The sequence below is a fragment of the Marmota monax genome, unplaced genomic scaffold (genome assembly GCF_021218885.2).
Source record: "Marmota monax isolate L192 unplaced genomic scaffold, Marmota_monax_Labrador192_F-V1.1 WCK01_AAM20220418_F8-fsc00030, whole genome shotgun sequence".
NCBI classification, from domain to species: Eukaryota; Metazoa; Chordata; class Mammalia; order Rodentia; family Sciuridae; genus Marmota; species Marmota monax.
In genome coordinates this window covers 8,182,902-8,206,846 of record NW_026691988.1, presented here as the reverse complement: position 1 = coordinate 8,206,846, position 23,945 = coordinate 8,182,902, and the positions used below count along the sequence as shown (strand labels likewise).

Below are 23,945 nucleotides of genomic sequence, written 5' to 3'. Positions count from 1 at the left end.
TGAGGCCAGGCCTGCTGTGCCTAGCACATTGTATGAAGGCACTCTGTAAGTGGATAGGTACACTGATGGCTGTGAGAACGATTCTCTCAGTCATTCTGTCATTACATGGCACTTCTTCAAAGTGCTAATAATTGTTCATTTTCCTTTCTTGGCCACTGATAGAAAAGGTCTTATTTTTTATTCTGGATTCTGTATCTGTCAAGTGTTGCTACTGGAGGTAGTCCAAGAGGTCCTGAACAGGGGGCCCTCAATGCAGGACAATAGGCCCCTTGACAAATGTCAGAGAAAAGAATTTCTGGATGTGACAGATATTGAAGGAAAAAGATTTCCTCAGGAAAGCAAAGAGTACACATTCAACTGTGAGTGGTGGGCATGGGAAGGTATGAGGGGATGACATCAGTCTGGTGATCACAAGGTGGTGTGTGGTAGTCTGGCAGTTCTCAGGATACTTAGATTGATGTCTTCCCCATTATCGGATCAATAGGAGTGCTTTATCAGATTTCAAAATCCTTGCACAACCATAGCCTTTCAAGAGGCAAGAGTCATGAGAGAAGCATTTAAATAATCATGTTGCCAAAGGTATCTCATTTCCAACTAGGTCCGTGCCTAATGCTCTTCCTGCACAGACCCAAGAGTGTGGTTATCTATTCTGAGAGTTGCTTATTCCTTCATAATCTCAGAACAGTTGCTTATTTCTAACTGCTTAGGTTTGCTTGCTTTTGGGGAGAAGCCAACATTTTAATATTATTGTATTTTAGCAGCACTATGCTTATATGGAAGTGATTATTATTACTTAAGAAAAAGTTTAGGTGATGTCCTTCAGCATAAATTGCTTTTGGTAAAAGAGTACTTTTTCAATGTTTTTCTTTTTATTTGGGATACCAAGGATTGAACCCAGGGTTAGCTTTCCACTGAGGTACACCCTAGTGCCCCTTTTTTAAAAATTTACGATGGGGTTTCATTAAATTGCTATGGCTGCCCTCAAACCTGTGATCCTCTTGCCTCAGCTTCCTGAGTCATTGGGATTACAGGTGTGTGCCACCATGCCCAGCTCTTCATATTTTCTTGAAGCACCAATTACTTAGGAATTTTTTTCAAAATCATGACACCTATTTGGTCAGTATTGGAAGATTTCAATTTTGCCTTCAGTATTACAGTTTATTGTTTCATCTTAAAGCATAAATCTAATTCAAATAATACTAAACCATTGTTTTTACCCTGCATCTACATCATTGGATAAAAGGAAGAGAATCTCTAAGAAAAGGATCATAAATCTTTAGTTTTAAATTAAAAAATATTTATGGTATTCTTCTAAAAATATTTAGAGGAGCTCGTAAAGGGCAATGTAATAATGTATATAAAAGCATTTGAAAAATTAAAAAAATATAAAAGAAAGCTGGAAGATAAAATGGTACAGGAAGTGAGGTCCTTCCAAAGGTGCATCCTGTGGGTGGACCACAGTCTGTTTCAAAGCTGTTCAAATTGTCGTTGCAAATGGGGAACCTTGCCAGATGTCCAGCTTGCTTCGCTGAAAAGAAAAAAATCAGTTAATTGGAAGAAATACAATTACTCCCAGTACTAACTGTGAAAGCGATTTCTATGTACTGTTCAAATGATGACCTCAGCATCCGCCAGAGGAGACAGCCACATATTTTATGGGAGAGAGTCTCATGTTTTAGATGAAACCTTGGTCAAGATTCTTGCTGTTACATCATGACAAAGTGATCAGAATGGCCCCCAGTTTCACACACAATGCAGTCCAGTCACTCTGCATAGAAGTAAAATATACAACTTAACAGATTGCTTATTATGTAAGGGAGAAGATGTTTATACCCAGAAAGGGGTGTGTGTGTATAGTTTTTCATCCTTGAGTGTTATTCAGTGAGGAAATGAGTATTAAAACACCAAAACTGGATTGAAAGCTGGATGAGATGGTAAACACCTGTAGTCCCAGCTACTTAGGAGGCTGAAGCTGGAGGATCATTTGAGACCAGCCTGGGCAACATAGCAGAACTCTGTCTCTTCATTTAAAAGAAAAAAAGAAAGAGAGGGGGGTGGGGCTGAGGGAAGGGGGAGGGGAAGAAAGGAAGGAAGAGCCCAAGTCTGCATACCTCACTACCACAGAGGAGCAGGGCCACACTTCTTCCTCACGAACGATTTTAAAATGAGCCATTTGCTGAACTCTTATGCATGAAATGCTCCAAATTGAAACTCTAGTAAGATTAATAAAATTTTAGCCTTGGAATTAAAAAAAAAAAAAATCTTAGTAAGGTGTTTACAGAATGCCAAATGCCTTGAGATTTAGTCCTCCTGTCTGGCAGTATTAGGTAGCAGGGCTGTTGTTTAAATATGTTATTAGATTGTGCAGTAGGGGCCATGGTTTCTTTCAAGAGAGAATACTTGCTTTTCTGTTCTGGGATGGGCTTGTTTAGAAAAATGCTACTAAATTTTAAGAAACGTGTTAAAGAAATCATTATACTGAAAATTAAGTATTTTCATCATACTGAAAATAAAGAGATAGCTTCTATTGACATCGACTGTAGTCAGTTATCACACAAATTCTGAACAAGCATCCACAGCCTGTGTTGAGTGTGTAAAAGGCTGTATAAAGAGTCAAAGGATAAATTCAGTTCCAAAAAAAAAAAAGTGATTCAAAACTCTGTCCTACTGATATTTGGATAGTTTTCCCACAAAATAGTAGGGCCTAAAGTAACAAATAGTGCAGTGGTTCTAAACTTTGGTGTATATGAGATTCAACTGTGCTACTTGCTTAAAAATAAAAATTCCCAGGCCCCACACACTTAAAGAGTCACATTCTATTGGTCTAAGGTGGGACATAGGAACCTACATTTTTAACAAATACTGCAGGTGTGTCTGATGAAAGAAGCTCATAGAAATGTTGGGCTTTCATATTATTTTTTGCTTTCATATCCTTAGAGGAAATTTGTAAAACTACATACATACAATTTACTATTGTTCAGTCTTAAAAGGGAAGGAAATTCTGACATGCTACAACATGGATGAACTATGAGCACATTATGCAAAATGAAATAATCCATTCACAAGCAAAAACAAATGCTATATAATGCCACTTATGTGAGATACTTAAGTCATTTGAACTGAGCAGTGTTCTTCAAGGTCCACATTGCTGAAGGCTTGGTCCCTAGGGTACCAAGGGAGATGGTAGAACTGGGAAATGGTAGAACCTTTAGCAGATGGGATCTAGTGGGAGGTCCTTAGGTCATTGGGGCAAGCCTTTGAAGGGGACTATGGGACCCCCAGTTTTCCTTCTTCTTGCTTTCTAGCTCAAGATGTAAGCAATTTTGCTCTGTTTGCATCCATGACACTGAGCCCTCCTGATCCTGGACTAGAAATTCTAGAGTCATTAGACAAAAAAACCTCTTCCCTTTATGAGTTAATTATCTCAGGTATTTTGTTGTAGTTAAGAGAAGCTGACTAACACTTAGAGAAGTCAGAATCATAGGGATAGAAAGTAGAATGGTGATTGCAGGGTTCTAGAGTGAGGGAATGGGCCATTATTACTTAATGGGTATAGACCTTCAGTTTTTTACAAGATGAAAAGTTATGGAGATATAAGGAGATGAAGGTTGCAGAACACTGTAAATATATTTAATACCTCTAGACTGAACTGTGTGCATAGCATATTTATCATTTAACCATTTTATGTGTATTTTATCAAAATGAAAAAAGTAAAAACCATGTACTCCAATACAGAATAAGAAAGTGAAATCCAACATTATTTATTTAAAATAGTTTCAAAAGGTATAATTTCAGAAAATAGCATGGTGTGTGCATGCTTTTAAGTACCTTCACTGAAACCTTGACGCTCTAAATTTAAGCCATTCATTTTTGGGGAAAATGTAAAATCCTAATCAATTCTTACAATTTAAGAATACAGTTTGGCTTTAGTTGGTTTTGTTTTGTTTTTTGTTTTTTTTATTCAGAATAAGTGCATTACTGTACCCTGTGACAATGATGCACTGAGATAGGCAAAGCAGGACTTGGTCAGTTGCATACAAGGTCTTGCTCCTGCACTGTCTACTGCCTCTCAAGTGCATCCTCTTCCCTTGCTTTGGTGGCACTTCAGAGATTTTTATACAAACCAGGTAATATTCAGAATGTGTGAGAGATGTGCCTTTATTTTTTGAAAGGAGGAAAAGAGATGTAAAGTGAAATGTAGAAGGTTTTTTGTTCTGAAAAGAATCTGAAATGGACTACCTAAAAACCCTCCCTGCACAGCCTCCCTTAGAGGTTCTTAATTTAGGGTTTGTTAATTTGAATGTAGAAAAAAATTATATATTTTTCCCACTAACTTCCCCCTGCAAATTGAGCAATTCCTTTAATTACGAATGTGAGCAGTGAAGCTCTGGTAGTGTTTGCACCAGCAGATGTCAAGTGTCTTTTATTGCACTGCACTTGTTTCACCTATCCCAAAGGGAGCTAAACTGATCACTACTTGGAAATCGTAGCAGTTATTAAACATGCCCCGAAAATTTATCGTTTAATATAAACATTTTAATATCTTGTTTACATTTTAAGTACAATAAAAAAGTATAGTTATATTTTCTTTGAAATGCTGTTTTGATTATGCATCTAAAAGTATCCTGAGAAGGAATCCAACCTGGCTTTCCCTGATTGCCAGAGAAGTCCAGAGTACCAAAAAGGTTGAAATCCTTTTGTGGAAAGCTTTTGGGTACATGTAGGAGTATGTGTACTCTAGTTTAGAGGCTGCTGGTCTTGGGCAAGGCTGATACCCACTCATTGCTCTTAAGCCAGGATACACAGGCTTGTTTTTGTTGTTGTTGTTGTTGTTGTTATTTATTTATTTATTTTTGCACCAAGCAGTGAAAAATCACTTACTAACATGGGAGATGAATCCTGATTTAAATTCTGTGGTTCTAATTCTGATGTACATCAGAATCCTCTAGGGAACCAGTTAAAATTACACAGCTAAACCATCCCTGGGGATTTCAGATCATCAGGTCCCAGTGGAACCTAGACATCACTGCATTAAAGCCTACAAGGGTGATTTTCTTATAAAGCTTCAAATGAGAAACACTGCTTTAAATAGAAGTGCTTTGACAGATTGTTCTATAAGAACTATTTTAAGTTTCACTTTAAAAAAAAATTTTGTTTGATTCAGAAATTTATGGCAAGAAATTAGTAAGGTTATAGTTTGAAACTTAGAACCACTCAAAGTATCTTTTGCATTGGCTGGTGATTGACAGTTCTTAACTGTCAGTCCCTGGGGACTATAACACTTTCTGAAGTTACATGCACAGGTCTTCAGCTTAAGGAACTAATGGCTTTCCTGACATTTGTAAAGGTAATCATAATGCAAAGGTGTGGAAGGAAGGCTAGCCACCTATATGCTGAAACAGCAAAACTTAATGATAAAATAATAATAATTTTAAAAAATGCAAAACCATTAGACATGCTAAGGAAGCAATTATGAAAAATTCAACAATTATGAAAACTTCATTAATCTAAAGAGAGAAGTATTGAACTATTTCTATAATTATTTTATTTCTTCAGTATTTCCTGCTTTATATCAATTCCTAAAATAAAAATACTATATTAGGTTTTTGCAACAAAGCATAGAACTGTAGGTAGAATTAATGTGTGTTATTCAACATTCTGTTACTGTGACAAAATTCCTAAGAGAAAAGGTTTACTTTGGCTAATACTTTATAAGGTTTCGCCCTCTGGTCAGTAGACCCAGTTGCTTTGGGATCTGGCAGATGAAACTGCTCACCTCATGGCAGCCAGGAAGTGAAAAAACAAGACAAAGGGACCAGAATCCCAATATCCCCTTGAAGGGCAAGTGACCTAACTTTGTCTTACTAGGTCCCTCCTCACAGAGGTTCCAGTACCTCCCACCAACACTACAGGCTGAGTCACAGGGCCTTAGCACAAGGCCTTACTGAGGACATTTATCAAAACTGTAGTAGGATGGCATAAAATCTGGTTTGATGGTGAAGAGTTCAGGAAATGCCACCCTAAAACATGTCACTGGTTTAATGTCATGGTTTACTAATGACTTAAACTGAGAGCAGACACCTGGGGGACAGCTTTCTCCGAACTTCCCTCATCTACCTGGGGTCAGATCCTCCCAAAGGAACTCAGTTGTCCTGGTGGCCTGCAGAGAGTTTCTTCACCTAGGGAAAATCAACCACAAGGTTATCACAGTGCAGGAGACCAGCAGTCTTTTGATGAGACTACTGGACAAACTCTGTCACAGATGGTCACCAGTTCTGCCTGAGGACCATCTTTCCTCGAGATCATTTACTCTCCCTAAGTCCCCTACCTCCCCACTCTCCTTCTTCCCTACGAAAAGAGTGTATAAGTTTCTACTCCTTGCTGGGTTTTTAAAATAAAAATTTTTGTTTTAGTCCTGGGGATTGAACCAGGACCTCACATATGCTAGGCAAGTACTGAACCACTGAGCTACATCCCTAACTAACCATTTATTTTATTTTATTTATATTAATTTATTTTTAATTTTTAATTTTATTTAAAATATTCTTTATAATTTGAGGGTTTTTAAATTTTATTTTATTTCATTTTACTTTATGAGAGTCTCACTAAGTTGCCCAGACTGTCCTCAAACTTGGGATCCTCCTTCCTCAGCCTCCCAAGTCACTGGGATTACAGATATGCGCCACACACCTGGCTCTTAAAAAAAATTAATAAAATAAACTTCTGAAGTCCCAGTGACTTGGGAGACTGAGGCAGGAGGATTGCAAGTTTGAGAACAGCCTTAGCAACTCATCGATGCCCTTTTTCAATAAAAAATAAAAAGGTATGGGGATGTAACTCAGTGTTAGAGCACCCCTCTGGGTTCAAACCCCAGTACCTCCCCACCCCATGCCAAAAAAAAAGAAAGAAAAGTTTATCTCCATTCTGGGTTTTTCTCCTACATGTAATAGTTTTGTGTTTTTGGACCTATGTCCTCTGCTCATCATAATTCTTGTGTTTTAATTCTTTCTTTACCATAAAGACTCATTTTAAAATTGAGAAACAATAAATATGTAATAGATTAAATGTATAAATTCTTCTTTGCAACAGTGAGAGATAATATTCTGTATTTTAACCAAAAAAAAAAAGTTTTTAGGGGAAAAGAAAAGTGTCATAATCCTTCCTTCATAAAAGAGGTTGAAAGGTTTTCTAGTCAGGGTGATCAAAGGCTGTGAATCTTTGCCCTTTTTTCCCCTGTGCCTCACAGGATAGACTCCTTCCTGCTTTTGTTTCTGGCACCATCTCCCTGGGCAGACGGGCCCCCCTATAACATCTACTTATTCGTTAGGGTCAGACAGAAATCCCCCTTTACCCTTCCCTGTCTCCCACAGAATCTTGGTCTTATCTCTATCACGGTCCTTAGCATGCTACATTTGAACTATCCACTTCTATGTCCACCCCCTTGGGAGACTTTACCCTCAGAGCGTTATCTTGGTAGTGTGCCTGGAACAGAGCCTGCTCATTCCATAATTTGCTGAGTAATTATATATATATATATAGCTGACCCGCTCACACCTCCCACCTATTGTATTTGTGACCACACAAGAGTTCTGTAAGGGCAGCTAGAGGCCAGCATGGAAATCAAGCTTTGGTCTGCACCCTCCTGCTCTAGCTGGTGGAGCTGAATTTCCTCACAGGACCAGGACCCATCATAAGAAACTGAGTTTAAGCTGAATCAATGCTAGTAGAGGAGCCATTAGCCCAAGGTTGCTGTCTAGCAGGAGTGAGAGATGAAGCTGACCGCTCAGCTGGCCACACCCCTTCAATGTCTGTCAGCTCTTGAGACTCTCCAACTTGTAGTTTTGCTACTGTAGTCCAAGATTCCTTTTATTTCCAGGCCTATCCTGTTAAGGGGCATGTGCATGTGTGTTAGTGCCTACTCAGTTATTAACATAATGCTACCTTAATCCTGATCAAGAAAATCACAATTACTTTATGACAACCCAATGAATTTAGTGGAATGCAAAGAAATGAGGGTCTGAAAGTGGTTGTGTTTCATTGGGAAAAGTGGGAAAGGATTGTGTAGATTCGTGAGATCCAGGGGATCTTAGTCATCACATAGATATTTTCAAGTATTAATCTATCAGCAGTGCAGCTGAACTTAAAATCAATGTCTCACTTGGATAAAATACAGTTAATATGATTTAAGACTGAATTGCGTGATGATGCAGTTTTCGAGCGGCTTTACCCTATGGCCTGAATTTTGGCAGAAAAGTGATGAAAACATTTATTTTATGTCTATTATTGGGTTGCTATGAGTATTGTTTATTGTTCTTTCTTCACCTTATATCATTTAATTAAGCTAAGGGTGAGGGTGAAAAGAGGCGAGAAAATGAAGAGAAATACAGTTCCATCCCAAATGGATTTTCTGTAATTTTCCTTCATGAAGGATTTGCTTCTGATTCTACAGTCTGTGGAAATTGAAACCTTGATTTCTCATTAAAACTGTGATTTTATTGTGTATTCATAAGATTGTGAAATACTATGAAACAGTAAAACTGACTGACTGTGTGTGTACTATCTACAAATCAGTGAGGAAAGTCCTTTCTGGGGCCAGGACTGGTCTTCAGAAGCTCATGCCCTCCTGTTGCTTTCTTTCATCAGAAAACCAACAAATGAAAACAAACAAAGTCCTCTCCTCTCTGAGGCCCCTGGACCACACATGTATGTCTCTTAGCCCCAGGTGGTCCAACAAGCCACTGTGTCTCACCTTTTTCTCAAGAATAGCACAATTGGTGGGTGCAGTGGTGAGTGCCTGTAATCCCAGCAACTCAGGAGACTGAGGCAGGAGGATCCCAAGTTTGAGGCCATCCAGGGCAATATAGTGAGACCTTAGCTGAAAATAAAAAGTAAGAAGTCCTGGGGATGTAGCTTGGTGGTCAGTGCCCCTGGTCTTAATTCCTAGTGCCAATAAATAAATAAATATATATATGTATATTGAATGAAAGCCACACAAATTCTGGGATCAAATCAACTTAGATTTTGAAGCCTTTCTGATGACTTTTACTCACATAGCTGCCAGTTGCCAGCCTTGTAAGCGCAAGGTGTCTGTAGGAGTTAGATGTAACATGTGAAGCTTGCACAGTGCCTGTTACACTGGATGAGACTTGAATAGTGGCTCTCAGTCATAGTTGTGCTATCTTAATACACTTGTAAATCCTGGATTTTATAATGAGGAGTCTGTGCTTATCCTGTTTTGCAGAGTTAGTTAGGAGTGTTTCTAGTAGTGGTTTGGTGCTGAGGAGTCCTTTGTTAGCTTTGCCTCAGGCAACTTTTCTTTCCTTATTAAGTTAATCTGATACCATGTAAGAAATTAGACTAGTAGATTTTTTAGTTGAGGGTTGAATGAGCATTTAGAAACAGCACACACTAAATTGTGCGTTTCTAATTAGAATTTGAAGCATGGTTTTAAGTACTCTAAAAATAGGTCTGTCATCCAAACTCAAAATACAAGGACTTAAAATCAATAGTTTGAACATCAGATAGTATTGAAGTAGCTGTTGTGGCTTTTATACTCGGCCTAAACATTTTGTTAAAGTTGTTTCATAAAAATGGCCAGAGATTTTTTTTCTAGCAATATGAGAACTGACAAACTTTTAAGATGGTTTATGATAATTTCTAAATAACAGAAACTGAAATGTTTTGCCATCTGATCTTTCATTGCAGGACCCTCTAAAATAACTGAATTTTGTCTGTATCCGTAAAATTTTAAATGAAGCATCATTTTCATGCAATCTTAGCCAAGTGACCTCAGATTGATACAAGTTGGATCGATATTGGTATTTTTATAACCCGAGCATCTACAGTGCCAGTATTGTTTTAAGTAGCAGTGGGTTTGGAGGACTGCTAACAGAGATGCTGTTGGCTGTATGCCAGGGCAAGAATTGTGCTGCACAGCAAAAGTCAGCCAGCTAAGTTCTTAGGACCATACCTGGGTGTGTGCTGGAGTGGGCCGCGGGCTCAGGGACTGAGGTAGAGAAGTCCTGTCCACTCATTGCTAATGATCTCTCCTGAGTGGGCTGCAGAGCTTGCCCAGTGAAGTTACCTAGGAGTCAAGGGAGGGTGGTCTGGGAAGTCCCACTGTGGTGGTGAGTGGGAGCATCTCCATCAAGACCACAGCATGGGACAGTGAGTGGAGGGAGGAAAGGGGCTGGGAACCAGTTCTTTGCTGAGACTGAAGGTAACAGAATGTATCTTCTGTGTTATTACCACCCTGGGTAGTGATGATTCTCACAACAATATATGTTGTTGCAAAATATTTTTCTTTGTAATAGAATTAGTATTCTACCAGACATGTAAGCAAAATTTCAGATATCCAAGAGAGTTCCAGAAGTTACCTCTGTAACTCACCAAGTCTAACCCAGTACAGTACATGTATAAGATGGATGATTAAGAAATCTGCTCTACTGGAGGGCCATTGGAGAGGGCAGTGTTCCTGATGCTTCCAAGAGGACCCTAACCCAAATTGGCAGATGGCACAACTGGAAGAGGAAAGCTAGGGAGCCAAGAGGCTTTGCACATGTCCCCAAGAGTGAGCTCTAAGGAATCTCAGTTGACTAGATAGGAAGTAGGAAGATGAGTAGATAGGAACAAGGTCAGTTTTGACCAACTTGATCTTAAACACTTGGCAGGAGAGTATAGCCTAAGCACGTTCCACATGGACATTTAAAAGGAAAAACAATGTTTTTGTTGTTGTTGTTGTTGTTTGTTTTGTTTTATGTAGCTTAAGATGTACACTTGTATCAGCCCTACCAAAAGTGAGTAAAGCTGGAGACTATAAAGGAAGGGTTCTTGTGTGGGAGTGCCTCATAATACTGATGATCACAAAGGACTCAAGAATCCCAAGTTTGTCTTGAGTTAACTTGAGCTTGATCTCATAGAAGTACAAATCTTCCTAACCTCCTACATTGATACATTCAATCTTTTTTTTCACTGATATGATTACGAGTTACCTCATCATGGTTTTCCAATACTGGCTGAAATACTAATTGCTTTTGTGCTGTTTACCAAAAAAGTAAGCTTTGCTACTAATTGTTAATTTGTTAATTGTTGTCTTAGCATGATCCCTGCCCTAGGTATGCCTTGTCTAGTCACCTGCCATCTGCCACTGTGGACCTTTGAACTGCTCTGATGCTGAATACCCTTCACTGTCCACACCCCACCTGATAGAAGAAAAAGGACTTTGGGTTGTTTCCCCCACCTTTGCTCTCTTTCAGCAGGAAGCCTCTTGGAGATTTTGTCACCCATTTTTCCATAGAAATAGAATGTAGAAATGGACCGTGGGGAAATGTAACAGTGGTCCACTTTATGCTTTGAATATAGCCCTTGCTACCCTGCCACTGCAACTTTTTAAAAATGGACATGCTTCTTTCTCTTCCTCTCTCCCTGCTCCTTCCTAATCTCTCCTCTTTCCTAATCTCAAGGGAAACAGGATTACCTTTCTTCCTCATTTTAGGCAGAATTATCTCTCCCTGAGTACATACCCCTCTAGGAACAAGGTAATAACAGACCTTGGGGTAGAGGAAGATCTCAGAAATGACTATTTCCCAAATTCATAAGTGAATTCCTTGTAACTCCAACAGAGAACACATGGAATGTAGCCTTTGAATCCCTCTTTAAAAAGTTCCGTTCCTACTAATGGGCAGAATCACAGCCTCTGGGCAGAAGTCCCCTGTGTTTTTCCTTTGCTAGCCAAACAATAAACCTTTTTTTTTTTTTTTTTTGGAAAAAGGGGAAAAAGAAATATGTTCTACTAAGGAAGAAGATACATAAAATATCATTTGTATTTATTTACCCTGTGTGCAGTGGAATCATACCTTCATGTCACGATGTTCAATAGTAAGGGTGGATACTAATGCAGCAAAAAAGCTTGTCTAAAACTGGTTATGTAGGGCAAATACCTGGACAATCACGTTTGATGTGGTCATGTCAGTTTGACTCTCTTAAGGTCAATGTTCATGTATTGGTGCAGTGTCATTTTTCACAGTTAAGATCTTCTAAAATCATCATGGTGACTTATAGAAAGAGAAGGTTTTCCTTGTGTGAAGCACCAGTCACACTAATGAGATTGGCATTAGTCTTTCCTGGCATGGCTTCTTCTCCTCCAGAGAAGGCTTTGAGGTACTGCTGTACTTGTCCATAGTATCTTCATATGATTTTTAAAAGTCATCTTTTGTTTATTTATTTTAATAGTTTTTAAGTTGTTGATAGACTTTTATTTATTTATTTTTATTTATTTATATGTGTTGCTAAGAATCGAACCCAATGCCTCACACATGCCAGGCTACTGCTGAGCCCCAGCCCTAGTCCTAAAAGTCATCTTTTAAACATGAAAAATAAGAGCTTTTGTCAGACATCAGCAGTTATTATAATTTTGCTACCAAATGTTTGTTGTAAAGACAAGTTCAGCCTGCCAGAAAATCTTGCCTAAGGAAGGTAAATAGCTAATCCAGAAGTAGTAGGTGAGGACCATGGGTTATGATTGTTTCTAAGACAAAATTTTTTTAAAAATCTAAATGGGCTAAGTACAATTATTTATCAAATGAACTTCTTGTCTCAACTAATTCTGAAATATGATCACCTATGATCCTTACCTTATATGTATTTACAAGACTATAATAGTGGTTTCGTTTATTATTAATTAATTTATTTATTTATTTGCAGGTCTCGGACTCAAACCCAAGGCCTTGCACAGGCTATGCAAACAAAAAAGAGTGCAATTAATACTTTTCTGGTATTATAGACTTATTTATGGAATTGCTGATAGGGAAGTTAATTAAACCTCCCTGTGAGTTGAAGCTCATAACTAATCATTCATAGGGCCTTAAGATACTAGCCAGTTGAAGCAGAGGAGAATCGCAGCCTGGGCATTATCAAGAGCTATCTTAGATGACTGGTTTGCTCTGGGAACCCTTCACATTTGTTGTGTCAATCTACTGGCTTCTGAGGTGTGCAGATTCCTGTGGCAATGATTCCCATCACAGACATCACTCAAACCTTGACATGGTGCCTTTCTCTTCTGTTTTTCTCCTGATTTTATTCCACCTGCTATTATCAAAACTGAAGCTGGTTGCTTTAAGTTGATAAGGCACCATCTGTTTTGTTTTCTGACTTCTGGATGAAAATAGAAGATGTAGGGTCTTGATAAACCAGATGAAGGAGGTGCCGAATATGTAGAGAACCCCACAGTATTTCGAGCCTGCTTGTGAAGACCTTGAACAAAGGGCTGTAGTCCAAGACACAGTATGGGAAATGTTTTTATCAAGCCAACACCTAGTTTTGCATGCTTTGTTTTTGCCTTCTAGCTCATATGTGTTCCTCCATAGCCTGTATTAGCCCAGTCCCTCACACACTGTCCCACCTGCTCCAGTTTTTCTGAATGTCACCGCCTCTCAAACATGGTGGGGGCCTACTTTCCCAACTGGTGATGAGTGACCGAGAGGAAAGAATTCTTTGCCAGGGAGCAGAGAAAGCTAAAGCTAAATGGGTGCACTGGGGCCACGCTTTAGAAGACATTTGGAAGGCCAAGGTGCTTGGACTTAATTCTGTAGTCAGTGGGAACTCTGAATCAATCCAGGATTATTCCTAACTGTGGATACAAAGTCCCCCAAACAACAATTTAAATAAAAGTTTTCTTTTATATTAACTGTAGGCAAGACAGAAGTGAACAGCTGGCTGGTATTTGTCCAGCAGGATAAAGGTGTCAGGACCAGGCCTCTCTGTTTTTCCTTTGGCTTCATGATAACCTTCTGGTTACCAGATGGATCCTCCCCCTTAAGTAGTATCACACCCTTGTTCAGGGCAGGAAGAAAAGAAGAGGGAAGAGCCATCAGGTTCATGCCACCTGAGTCAGCAATTCCACAAACCCACCTGCCAACCTCCATTTTCTACTTTTTGGTCAGAACTATGTCCCATGACCAAACAGGTTTCTGTCAAAAAGGAAGCATCAGAGAGTGGGGGTTTATTGGTTAACCATCATGCAGTGACACAGAACCTTCCCTGTATAGACTTGCAGGGAGAATTTCTAGGAAAAAATATGGCATCAAGCATTTCCCCCATTTTTTTTCTCTAGAACTCTTTTTTTTTGGGGGGGGGGCGGTCTTGCCTTGCATGAGACCTATCAGTATTTAGAACTTTTAGAGACACGGTGCTGAAAAGTATATGAGGAAATAAAGTCAAATACGGAGCAAACTGGAGTGTAGTAAAAGTCAGAAGGCAATGTGACAGGATATGAATAGCTAGAAAAGATGTCATGAGAGACTTGAGCTGAATAGTAGGTGGATGGGATTTGAATATTACTATAATAATAGATACATGTCATTATGTATTTGTAAAAACTAATGCAAAATAGACCACCAAGAATGAACCCTAGTGAAAACTAAGGACTTTGATTGATAATGATGTATAAGTTCATTAGTTTTAACAAATGATAGCCAGGAAGGCTAAGGGTATGGAGGCATGCCAGGTATATGCACTTTCTGTGCTTTCTGGCCAATTGGGCTGTGAACCTAAAACTACTCTAAAAAAGAAAATAAGATCATATGCAAATGGTAGAAGACATATAGAGGCTGGTGTTCCATATGAGGAAGAAAAAGAATAAGGTCACAAATGTAGAAATGACTGTAGTATAGGACACTATGGTTGGCCCATAATTTTAAGCCTTTAAGTTAAATGTTCAGTGGCTACCTGAAATGAATTGGAATGAACTTTACCTTTCAGTACTTACCACTAATTTTTTCAAGAATGTTTTGCTTTTCCTTCTATTTTTATTTTAATTTTTTGGTGGTGCTGGGGATGGAACCCAGAACTTTGTCTGTGTTAAGCAAGCACTCTACTGCTGGGCCACATCCCCGTGTACCACTAATTCTTACTGAATTATGCAAAGTGTACATAAGAAATTTAAGATATTTTACTATTTTCTATAGAAGAGGATTTATTACTGATATTTTGTAGCAGAGCATATGTGTATTTATTTCACTGATTAAACTTAGCCAATTAATGATCTTACGATTAAAATAACATCCACATTTCTTTGTAAAGTGGTTATCGTAAACTGAATCCACTATTTAGAATTGTGTCTATGAACTGTACATTTCTATTTTGGTCACTAGCTCTTCTATGTTGTGGCCAGTGCTAATAATTTTGTAAAATACGGTCATATTGCTGCCTGTAATCACAGTGACCCAAAAAACTTGAGGCAGGAGGATGGCAAATTCAAGGCCGGCCTCAGCAACTTAGTGGGACCCTGTTTCAAACAGAAGTGTGGGAGTGGAGATGTAGCTAAGACGTAGAATGCTCCTGGATTCAATCCCCCTTAGTTGGGGGAGTGAGGCAGGCATTGGCCATTTTAGTTTTTCTTGAAATAAGTTGTTATCCTGTTAAAGTAAAGACAACCTCTTTCATTTGGTTACTTTAATTAAGAAGCAAAGTATAATTGAGTTTTAATTATTTTTCCAAGTTACTTTAATGGTTTCTTCTAATTACACATTGCATTTAATTGAATTGGATCTAATTTTACACACTCTGCATTCAGCTGTTGAAATTTAGAGGGGTAACTAGAGTCTGTGATTTGGAATTTCTCAGGACAACTGGAAAACTTTAATATGGTTAGACTTTCCACCCCTTTTTGTACTTTGCCCTGTACTTGGCTCAGTCATAAACATTTCTCCTGCTGTGGGGCAGTGATAATTTGTATAGTAGCTAGTTGTGACTCACGATGAGCCCTGGGAGAGGAAGCCACCTAATGGAGATGAAAAGGCTGCCTTTTAATCTGCTTTATACCAACACAGGTGGAAAATACGGCATTTCTATGGGTTGCCATCTGGCTGAAAGAAGGTTTTCCTTTATTTATTAGATAAAAGCCTTTTTGGATTGAATTTTAAATGTGTAATGTTTATTCTTGTTAGCTAAATGTGTCTGAAGGAGTTTGTAGTGTGAATCCAGAAGCTGCTTTCAGTAGTACACAGGCTTAGTAGGTGATTCTCCACAGCTCCCACAAAATGTATAGAACATGTGCTTTTCTGAAATGTACTTTACCTCATATTCAGCTAAATTGGATGTTTCTTGGACAAATCATCAAAACAGTTTTAATTAATTGCTTCAGCAAAGGTTGGGCTTACAAACCTCTCCCACTGAAGTGCCTCCTCGTGGCCTTTTCAGATGCTGTCGGCAGGGCTGTGTTGTCTACCTGTTTCTCACCACACAATGCAGGCAATATTCTCTGCATTTGGGCAGTGATATTGGGCAGACCTTTCTATATTTTGTAGTTGTAAATATAGCCATTTAACTTTGAGCCTTGCACAGTGTTAAAAACCATCCTAGAATAACATGAAATATTTTCTTTTTTTGGACATGGAGTGGATATGCCTCCTCCTCTCATTTTCTTCCTTCCACTCCTTCTCATCTTTCTCCTCCTCTTCCTCCTTCTCCCTCCTCCCTCTTCCTCCCTTCCTTTTTGGTACTGGGGTTTGAACCCTGGGTACTTTACCACTGAGCCACATCCCCAGTCCTTTCTATTTTTGAGACAGAGTCCTCCTCAGTTGCCCAGGCTGGCCTGGAACCTATCCTCCTCCTGCTCCAGCATCCTAAGTAGTTGGATTACAGGCCTACTGTGGTGCCCAGTAGATGATAACCTTTTTAAATGCACTGCCAGGCTTGTTAGCCTTCTAGGTTCACTTATGCAGAATCCACTGAAGCTAAAGCAGTTCACAACTGGAAGTTCCTTCCATGTGACAACTGATCAGTGCTGTGCAGTGCCTCATGATAAATCCCAAAGTCTTGCAATTTTGGGAAGCATTGACCTTAGCCTCTTCTTTCATCATATTTTCAACTACCTTTCTTCCTAAACCTGCTATTCTGACTAGTTCCCTAATTATCTCTTATGTTTTTCTGCCTTGGTAATTTTGCTCACACATGCCCCAGCACAGAGAGTTTTCCACTTTCGTCTTTACTTTTCCAGATTCTCTCCAGTCTTCAAAATCTTTACATAGTGATGCTGCCCATCACTAGGTAAAGTGCCCCCAACACACCTTTCCCCACCTCAGAGTCCCTAAAGCACTATGGGCAGCATTTATTTGGTTATTAAACCACCCTGACTTACTGATTTTTCAAAAATTGATTGGTGGGCTATTGCTTTTACATTAACTTCTCCATCTTGAAAGTGAATGCTGTGTTCCTGTGTTCTCAGTGCACACAGCCCAGTAGCTGGCTTGTGGTGGGTTATTGGAAATGTCTGTTGGAAAAAAAGATAGTTCCATTGATAGCAGCAAAGAGACCAGCATCAGGGGTTGGCTGATGTTGTAGAGACAGTTCAGATTTTGAAAGTTTTAAACCATAACAGAGATACACCAGCATATATTCCCTAGAGGTTAGGTTGGACCTATGTTGGAAAAACATATGTATAAACACAGACTTAAAAGTGACTGACCCAGAGATAGTACTTTGCCTCATGATAGGAGGTAACCATTCAAAGAGAAGAGAGATCACCAGGTGAATCAAAAGCTCCAAAACACAGTGTTACCTAGAATTACAGGACAAAGGAACAGATGTGAGAGAAGGAGATGGATACATTATTCATTCAATAAAGGTTGGGCATCCTTAGTCTAAAAATCCATAATGCTCCAAAATCCTAAACTTTTTAAGCATTGACATAAATGAAATAGGTAGAAAATTCCAAACCTGATCTCATGTGGTGGGGTGTAAATTGCAGGCACACTAAAAATATCAAATAAAATTACTTCAAGGCAGATGTATAAGTTGTATATATGAAACAAATGAATTTCATGTTTAGACTTAAGGACCATCCCTAAATATTGTTATGTATAAGCACATGTTCCCAAACCTGAAACCATCCAAAATCTGAATTGCTTCTGGTCCCAAGCATTTCAGATACTGCTACCTAGCCTATAGTAGAATTTCTAGTACCAAACAGTGGTGTCCTGTTGAGTAGGGTCAGAATAAATGCGAGCAGGAGGAAAACTGAGGAAACGTGGGAAATAAAATCCTGGTTTGTCTGATGCTAACTCTCATAAGCTCTGATTATGCCTACATAAGTTTATAAATAGTTATGAGAAGCTATCGCCTGTAACCCCAGGGACTACAGAGGCTGAAGCAGGAGGATCACAAATTCTAGGCCAGCCTTGGCAGTTTAATGAGATCCTATCTCAAAATGAAAAAAAAATTTTAAAAGGCTGGAGATGTAGCTTAGTAATAAAGGGCCCCTGGATTCAATCCCCTACCAAAATAAAAATAATAATGATAAAGATAATAATGACTATGTGGGGAGGGTACTAACCCAAGGGCCCTTTACCAACTGAGCTATATTCCCAGTTCTTTTTATTTTGAGACAAGTTCTCACTAAGTGGCCTAGGCTGCCCTCAAAGTTATCATTCTCCTGCCTCAGCCACACAGGTCATTGGGATTACAGGCATGTGCTACAATGCCTGATTATAAGAAATTTAGCTAAGAAGCAGCTCTCAATTGTGTGGAATAAAGCAAAACTCATTAAGAGTTGTGAAATTACCTGTTTGCTTATTATTCTAGCACAAATTTCACAAATAACATTGGATATTTATTCAAATAACATTGAATGAATTAAATACAAGAAGTGAATATATATGAATATATAAATGTAAAGATGGCAATGTCAGGACTGCTGTGTTAACCTTTTCTGTACAAACTTAAATTATTAAATTAAATATACAAAATTGCTAATATTTAACCTTTTTTTTTTTAACTACTAAAAGGTGATTTCATGTGGTTCAACCTCTGATCCTGTGTTTACCTTCCCAAAGCTGCCTTCACAAAGCTGTTCAGTCCAAAAAATCCAAATCAAGGAGCAACAGAGAAGTGCTCAGACAGAGATGGGAATTCAGTTCTAAACTTTTGCTGCTTCCCAGTCTACATTTCATATTTTATTAAAAATAGTAACTGAAATACATTATCCTTATGGATGTCAAGTTTACTTGTCAGTAAAGCATAAGCTCAGGATGGTCCTATGCTGTAGTCACGTCTCAGAGCAGGCATTTGACTAAAGGCATAGATCATTTGTTGGCTCAGTGATTGGAAGTAGTTCAGAGAAGACTCTTCAATAGGATCACATGTTCAAAAACAGGAATAAAGCAGTGAGAACTCCAGGGTCTTTGTGGGAAGATATTGTAAGGAATGTAATAAATTGTAGAGGATGTGGAAGGAGAGGCATTTACTGGAGCTATGCAGCAGTCTTACTAGATGACGCTCCCAGTGCCTGCTGCCTCCTTTTTTTTTTTTTTTTTTTTTTTTTTTTTTTTTATAGAGTGCATCAGAGAGACAGAGTCCCAGACCACAAGGGCGCCCGTCTCCATCCTTCCTCTTGTCTTTATTCCCACAACCTCAGATGTGTCACTAATGGAATAAAGCTTTCAAGCGAGGAGGAAGATCAATAAAGATTTCATAAGGCCAGCAAAGACTTACTGAACACAATAGTATGCGGCTCAATTAGTTTATTTTTTTTTTAAATGAAAGAAGAGATTTAAATAATATTGGAAAGTCACCCAAATTACATGAAGTAGTGTTTTTAAATCTAAACATGATAGATATAGCTATCTGCTAGTCCTATCTGCTAATTACCTAAGATTTCCAAATTTTTTAATTTTGGGAATCTGAAAACGAATAAATTCCTGTATTCATTGTGTTCTTCAGTAGTGAAGTTTTTGTACTTTGTCTTTAAAAATTACTCTGTGGAGATTTTATTTTCCTGTCATCATGTTTGAGGGTTTTTCCTTTTCTTTAAGGCTCATTTTTGTTTTACTTTTAGTAAAGGACATTGCATTGTAAAAAACAATTATCTCTCCAAACTGCAGAAAGAGTGCTTATTACCCCTTCCTGAGCCAGGGCAAGCCCTAAAAAATCATACCTGAGGCCCCAGGGGATACAGTCATTCCTCCTCTTGTGGTAGCTAAGCTGAAACCAGTGCCTCATCCAGACCTTCATCCTACGTTGGTCACTTGCTCCCCAAGTTACCCTAGATTTTCTTTCCCACAAAGCTCTGATGAAATAGAAACCCAGTTTCCTGTGTGTGTAGGGAATAGGGAAGAGCCAAAGATACTCTCTATGCTGTACTGAACCTTGCTATAGGCCAGACTGTGCGCTGCCCTTCTCTACATTATCTCATTTCATTTCCAGAACTCAGAAACTGGTTTCCCCTTTTACAGATAGGGAAATTAAGACTTACTTTATTTAGTGACGTACTGAGGATTCACAGTTCACAAGGGGCAGAGCCTTATTAACAGCCAACGGGCACCGATTGAGCGTGGAATGCCCAGGACTCTGGAAGAGCATGGAAGTTGGGGGAAGAGACTTTCTGGTCACTCATCAAGTAAGAACCAGGGTGCAAGATCTGAACCCAGGTTTCCCTGTGTCTTGGGCTCTTACCATGACACAGTGTCCAACTGAATGATTAGAAACTAGTACTATGTAATCTTGAGCTAAACAAGTTGATAATCTTTAAAACTTTTTTGTATTTTACTACATTTAACATGTCAGTTTTACATGAACATAGACATTTTTTCAGATGGATTTTAAATTTGTTTTGTGGTGAGCGTGACTCCAAGGGTCTCCTGGATAGAAATGAATTCCCAACTTTCAGGTGGTAATGAAGAGTGCAGGTAGACCTCTATGCACAACTAGAGTTCATGTAACGAAAGTCAGAGATAGACAGATTCAAGTAACCAAACCTCCAGTTTAATTAAATGACTTTTTGACATGAATTGCAGCATAATAAAGCAAATTACAGTCAAAGGAAAGCTTTTTATCATGGCTTATTCAGAAAAATGACTCATACTGAACATGTTTTTGGGGTCTTGCTCATGTCCTTCATGGTCCAATTGTTGCATGATATTCAGTTAGTGTTGATGTTTGTTGTCAGGACTTGGGGAACTAGAGAGTCCATTCACCAGATAAAGATGAAAAATAATGTCTAACTCATCCAGGCATGACAGACATGAAAACATTTTAACTGTATTCTAAACCAGTGGTGCCAATTATCTTTAAGTTTCCTAAGAATAATACATAGAATATTCCTGAACTGCTTGGGTAATTAAGGCTTTACTTTCTGTGCACTGGTAGTGGTGATAAAACAAAATTAGAAACTACTCCCTCCAAATCCCTGTGGCACTCTACCTTCTGTTTAAGTTTTCACTTCTTTATGAATGTTTGAAAGATTAGCTTTTAAAATAAGGGAAGACTGGACATAGTGGCACACGCCTGTAATCCTAGTGGCTCTCTGGAGGCTGAGGCAGGAGGTTTGAGAGTTCAAAGCCAGCTTCAGCGATTTAGCAAGTCCTAAACAACTCAGTGAGAGCCTATCTCTAAATAAAATATTTTTAAAAGGCTGGGGATTTCGCTCAGTGGGTTAAGTGTCCCCTGAGTTTAATCCCTAGTACTAAAAACAAATAAATAAAATAAGAGGAGAACTTGCTGTATCCCAGTGAGCAACAAGGTTTCCACCATACTGTTTTGGTCTTTTGGGGTGTTTCTAAAGTTGAGACTGAAGGTCAAGACAAACCGATCATTGCTTCCAGACCTCTCCGTGGTGACTGCTCACCACATGATTTTGGCGAGTGGGTTGAGGGCGTACATTAAGGAATTTCAGAGCAGTCCGGCCTTCTGCTTCCCCTCCTGGGTCAGTGTCCACTCATACTTGTCTTGTTTGTCCCCTTCCCTCAGCACCAGTGTGAGTGATCCTTTCCCTGGGGTAAATTGCCAGGCAAAATTTCCTTACACGTGGCAAAGTCATATTAGAAACCACTGGCTGAGGCCTTTTGTGGTTGAAGTTTTGATTTGCTGTCTGCCTGTTCTCTGCTGAATCTTTACATACTCATCCCTGCAAATAAGGTAAAAGAGCTCAAGCATATGAAACTTAAGCCAGTAATCAACATTGTGGTGAAAGCTGTTATTTGAAACAAAGAAGTTGTTTGAAACTGGCAGTTAGAACAGTTTTGTAAGATACGATTTAGTCTGTGGTTTTCTGTGCCGTAAATACTATATGTAATAGAAATACAGCCATAAAAATTCAGTATTTACCTTGTTTAGAGGGCAAAGAGTGGGTCTCTATAGTTCACCTGTAGATTTTTAAAGTACATCTTGGGATCCATTTTTATCATTAGTCTTTCTGAAACATAATTATTATGATACACTTTCAACTTCAAAAATTTGGATCCCAGTTTTCCAGGTTATATATCCAGTGCTGTTAGCTGAGTGAGGAAGTCAGAAATATGTAATATGTCAACGGGAAAGGGCTACAGGAGAGATGGGTGATTGGGTGCCGTTTTTAAATAGAACTCTATTATCCCAATTGAGCAGAGATGCAAAGAAAGTGAAGGAGAGATTTGTGTTGTTACCTGGAAGAAGAGCCTTTGGGGTATGTGCTAAGTCTTGAGATAGACTGCAAATTCAAGTCTAGCAGAGTAATAGGAAAAGTGATTAAAGGTAAAGGTCAAGCCATACAGTACCTTTCATGCCAGGTAGAGATCTTGGATTTTATTCTGGGAGGTATTGGAGAGTTTGGAGCAAAGGAACAGCATGGCATATTTTAAATGGGATCTTTAACTAAAGGGGTTCAGGGCAGGATCAGATACACCTGATAAGAGGATATTGCATCTGTGCCATGTGGTGCATGCCTTAGCAACTCAGGAGGCTGAGGCAAGAGGATTGCAAATTCAAGGCCAGTCCTAGTAATTTAGAGAGACCTTCCCTCAAAAAAATAAAAAGGGCTAGGGATGCAGCTCACTGGTAAAATAACCCTGGGTTCAATCCCTAGTACCAGCTCCCTGACTTCCCGGCACCCAAAAAGAATGCTGCAGACATTTGAGAAGAGATGATGCAGAAGGTGGGTGGTCAGATGCTTTTTAAGGTAGAGTTTAAAGAATCTACTAGTGGATTGAATGTAGGAAGTAAAAAGATAAACCAAAGATGACCCCAAGGCTTTGAGCCTGATCAGGTGGAAGAATGAAGAAGCCTTAGTTGAGGGGGATGCTGCACTTGGAGCAGTTTGTGGAGGCAGGAAAAAATCAAGGGCTTGGTGTTGACGTGACTTCTGAGGCAGTAGCAAGCATCCTTTGAAAGTATATTAAATCAAATGATACACGTGGGGACAACTTTAAACTTCCACTTTTTAATAATCTTGTTGAGCTGGGGGTGTAGCTCAGTAGTAGAGGGCTTGCCTAGCAGCATGCCCAAGGCCCTGGATTCAATCCCCAGCACCACAAATAAATACATAAATAATAATAGTCCTTGTTGTTGTACTTGATTGGAAACTTTTCCAAAATCCTATTAAATTATCTCTACTGGTTGGAATTTTAAAACTCCTAATGTAAGGACTTTATAAGACCTGAGATCAAAGACCTTAGTGTCCAGTGGTGCTTCCTCATGGCTGCTTGATGTGTGAATTGGACAGCCAGAATAAGAGCTCTTTGTGGACCCCCTAAGTGACACATGAGCTGAGATCATTGACTTTTGGACATATCCTTCCCTACATGAGGGTGGGAGTTGTAAGTGCTTCATTTTTTTCATTTCCTGAGTCTAGCCTCTTACCTGATACAAAAGTGTTGACTGGGTAAATATTTCTGAATAAATTTCAAGAAACTAAATATATCTTGTCTCCTTTTATAGCGCCTGATGGCAGTAAAGCGCAAGATAAGAAGAATGCTCCCAACCGCCCCTCTTCTACAGCTTCAGGACAAAATAGCATTCATTCAGGAAATAAACCAGGTATGACGCATTGCATTTACTTTGGGAAAATGTAGGTTATTTCAAAAGCCTTAGAGGCATGCTGAGGAATTATAAACTAAATTACTGTTTAGGAGAGCTAGTTTCCAGTCCTGCCACCCAAACACACTCATGGGGATTTGTGAGTTGAAATCTGAGGGCCT

General features: G+C 39.0%; 1 protein-coding gene across 8 annotated transcripts in view; it reads left to right on the top strand.

The window, feature by feature from the left end:
• Map7 (microtubule associated protein 7) overlaps nt 1-23,945 on the top strand; it is a 175,748-nt gene that overhangs the window by 88,691 nt on the left and 63,112 nt on the right. For all 8 annotated transcript variants that reach the window (XM_058581462.1, XM_058581474.1, XM_058581463.1 and 5 more), the window contains one exon: nt 23,686-23,784. In XM_058581462.1, coding sequence (XP_058437445.1) covers nt 23,686-23,784 — 99 coding nt within the window. The remainder of the gene's footprint in view (nt 1-23,685; nt 23,785-23,945) is intronic.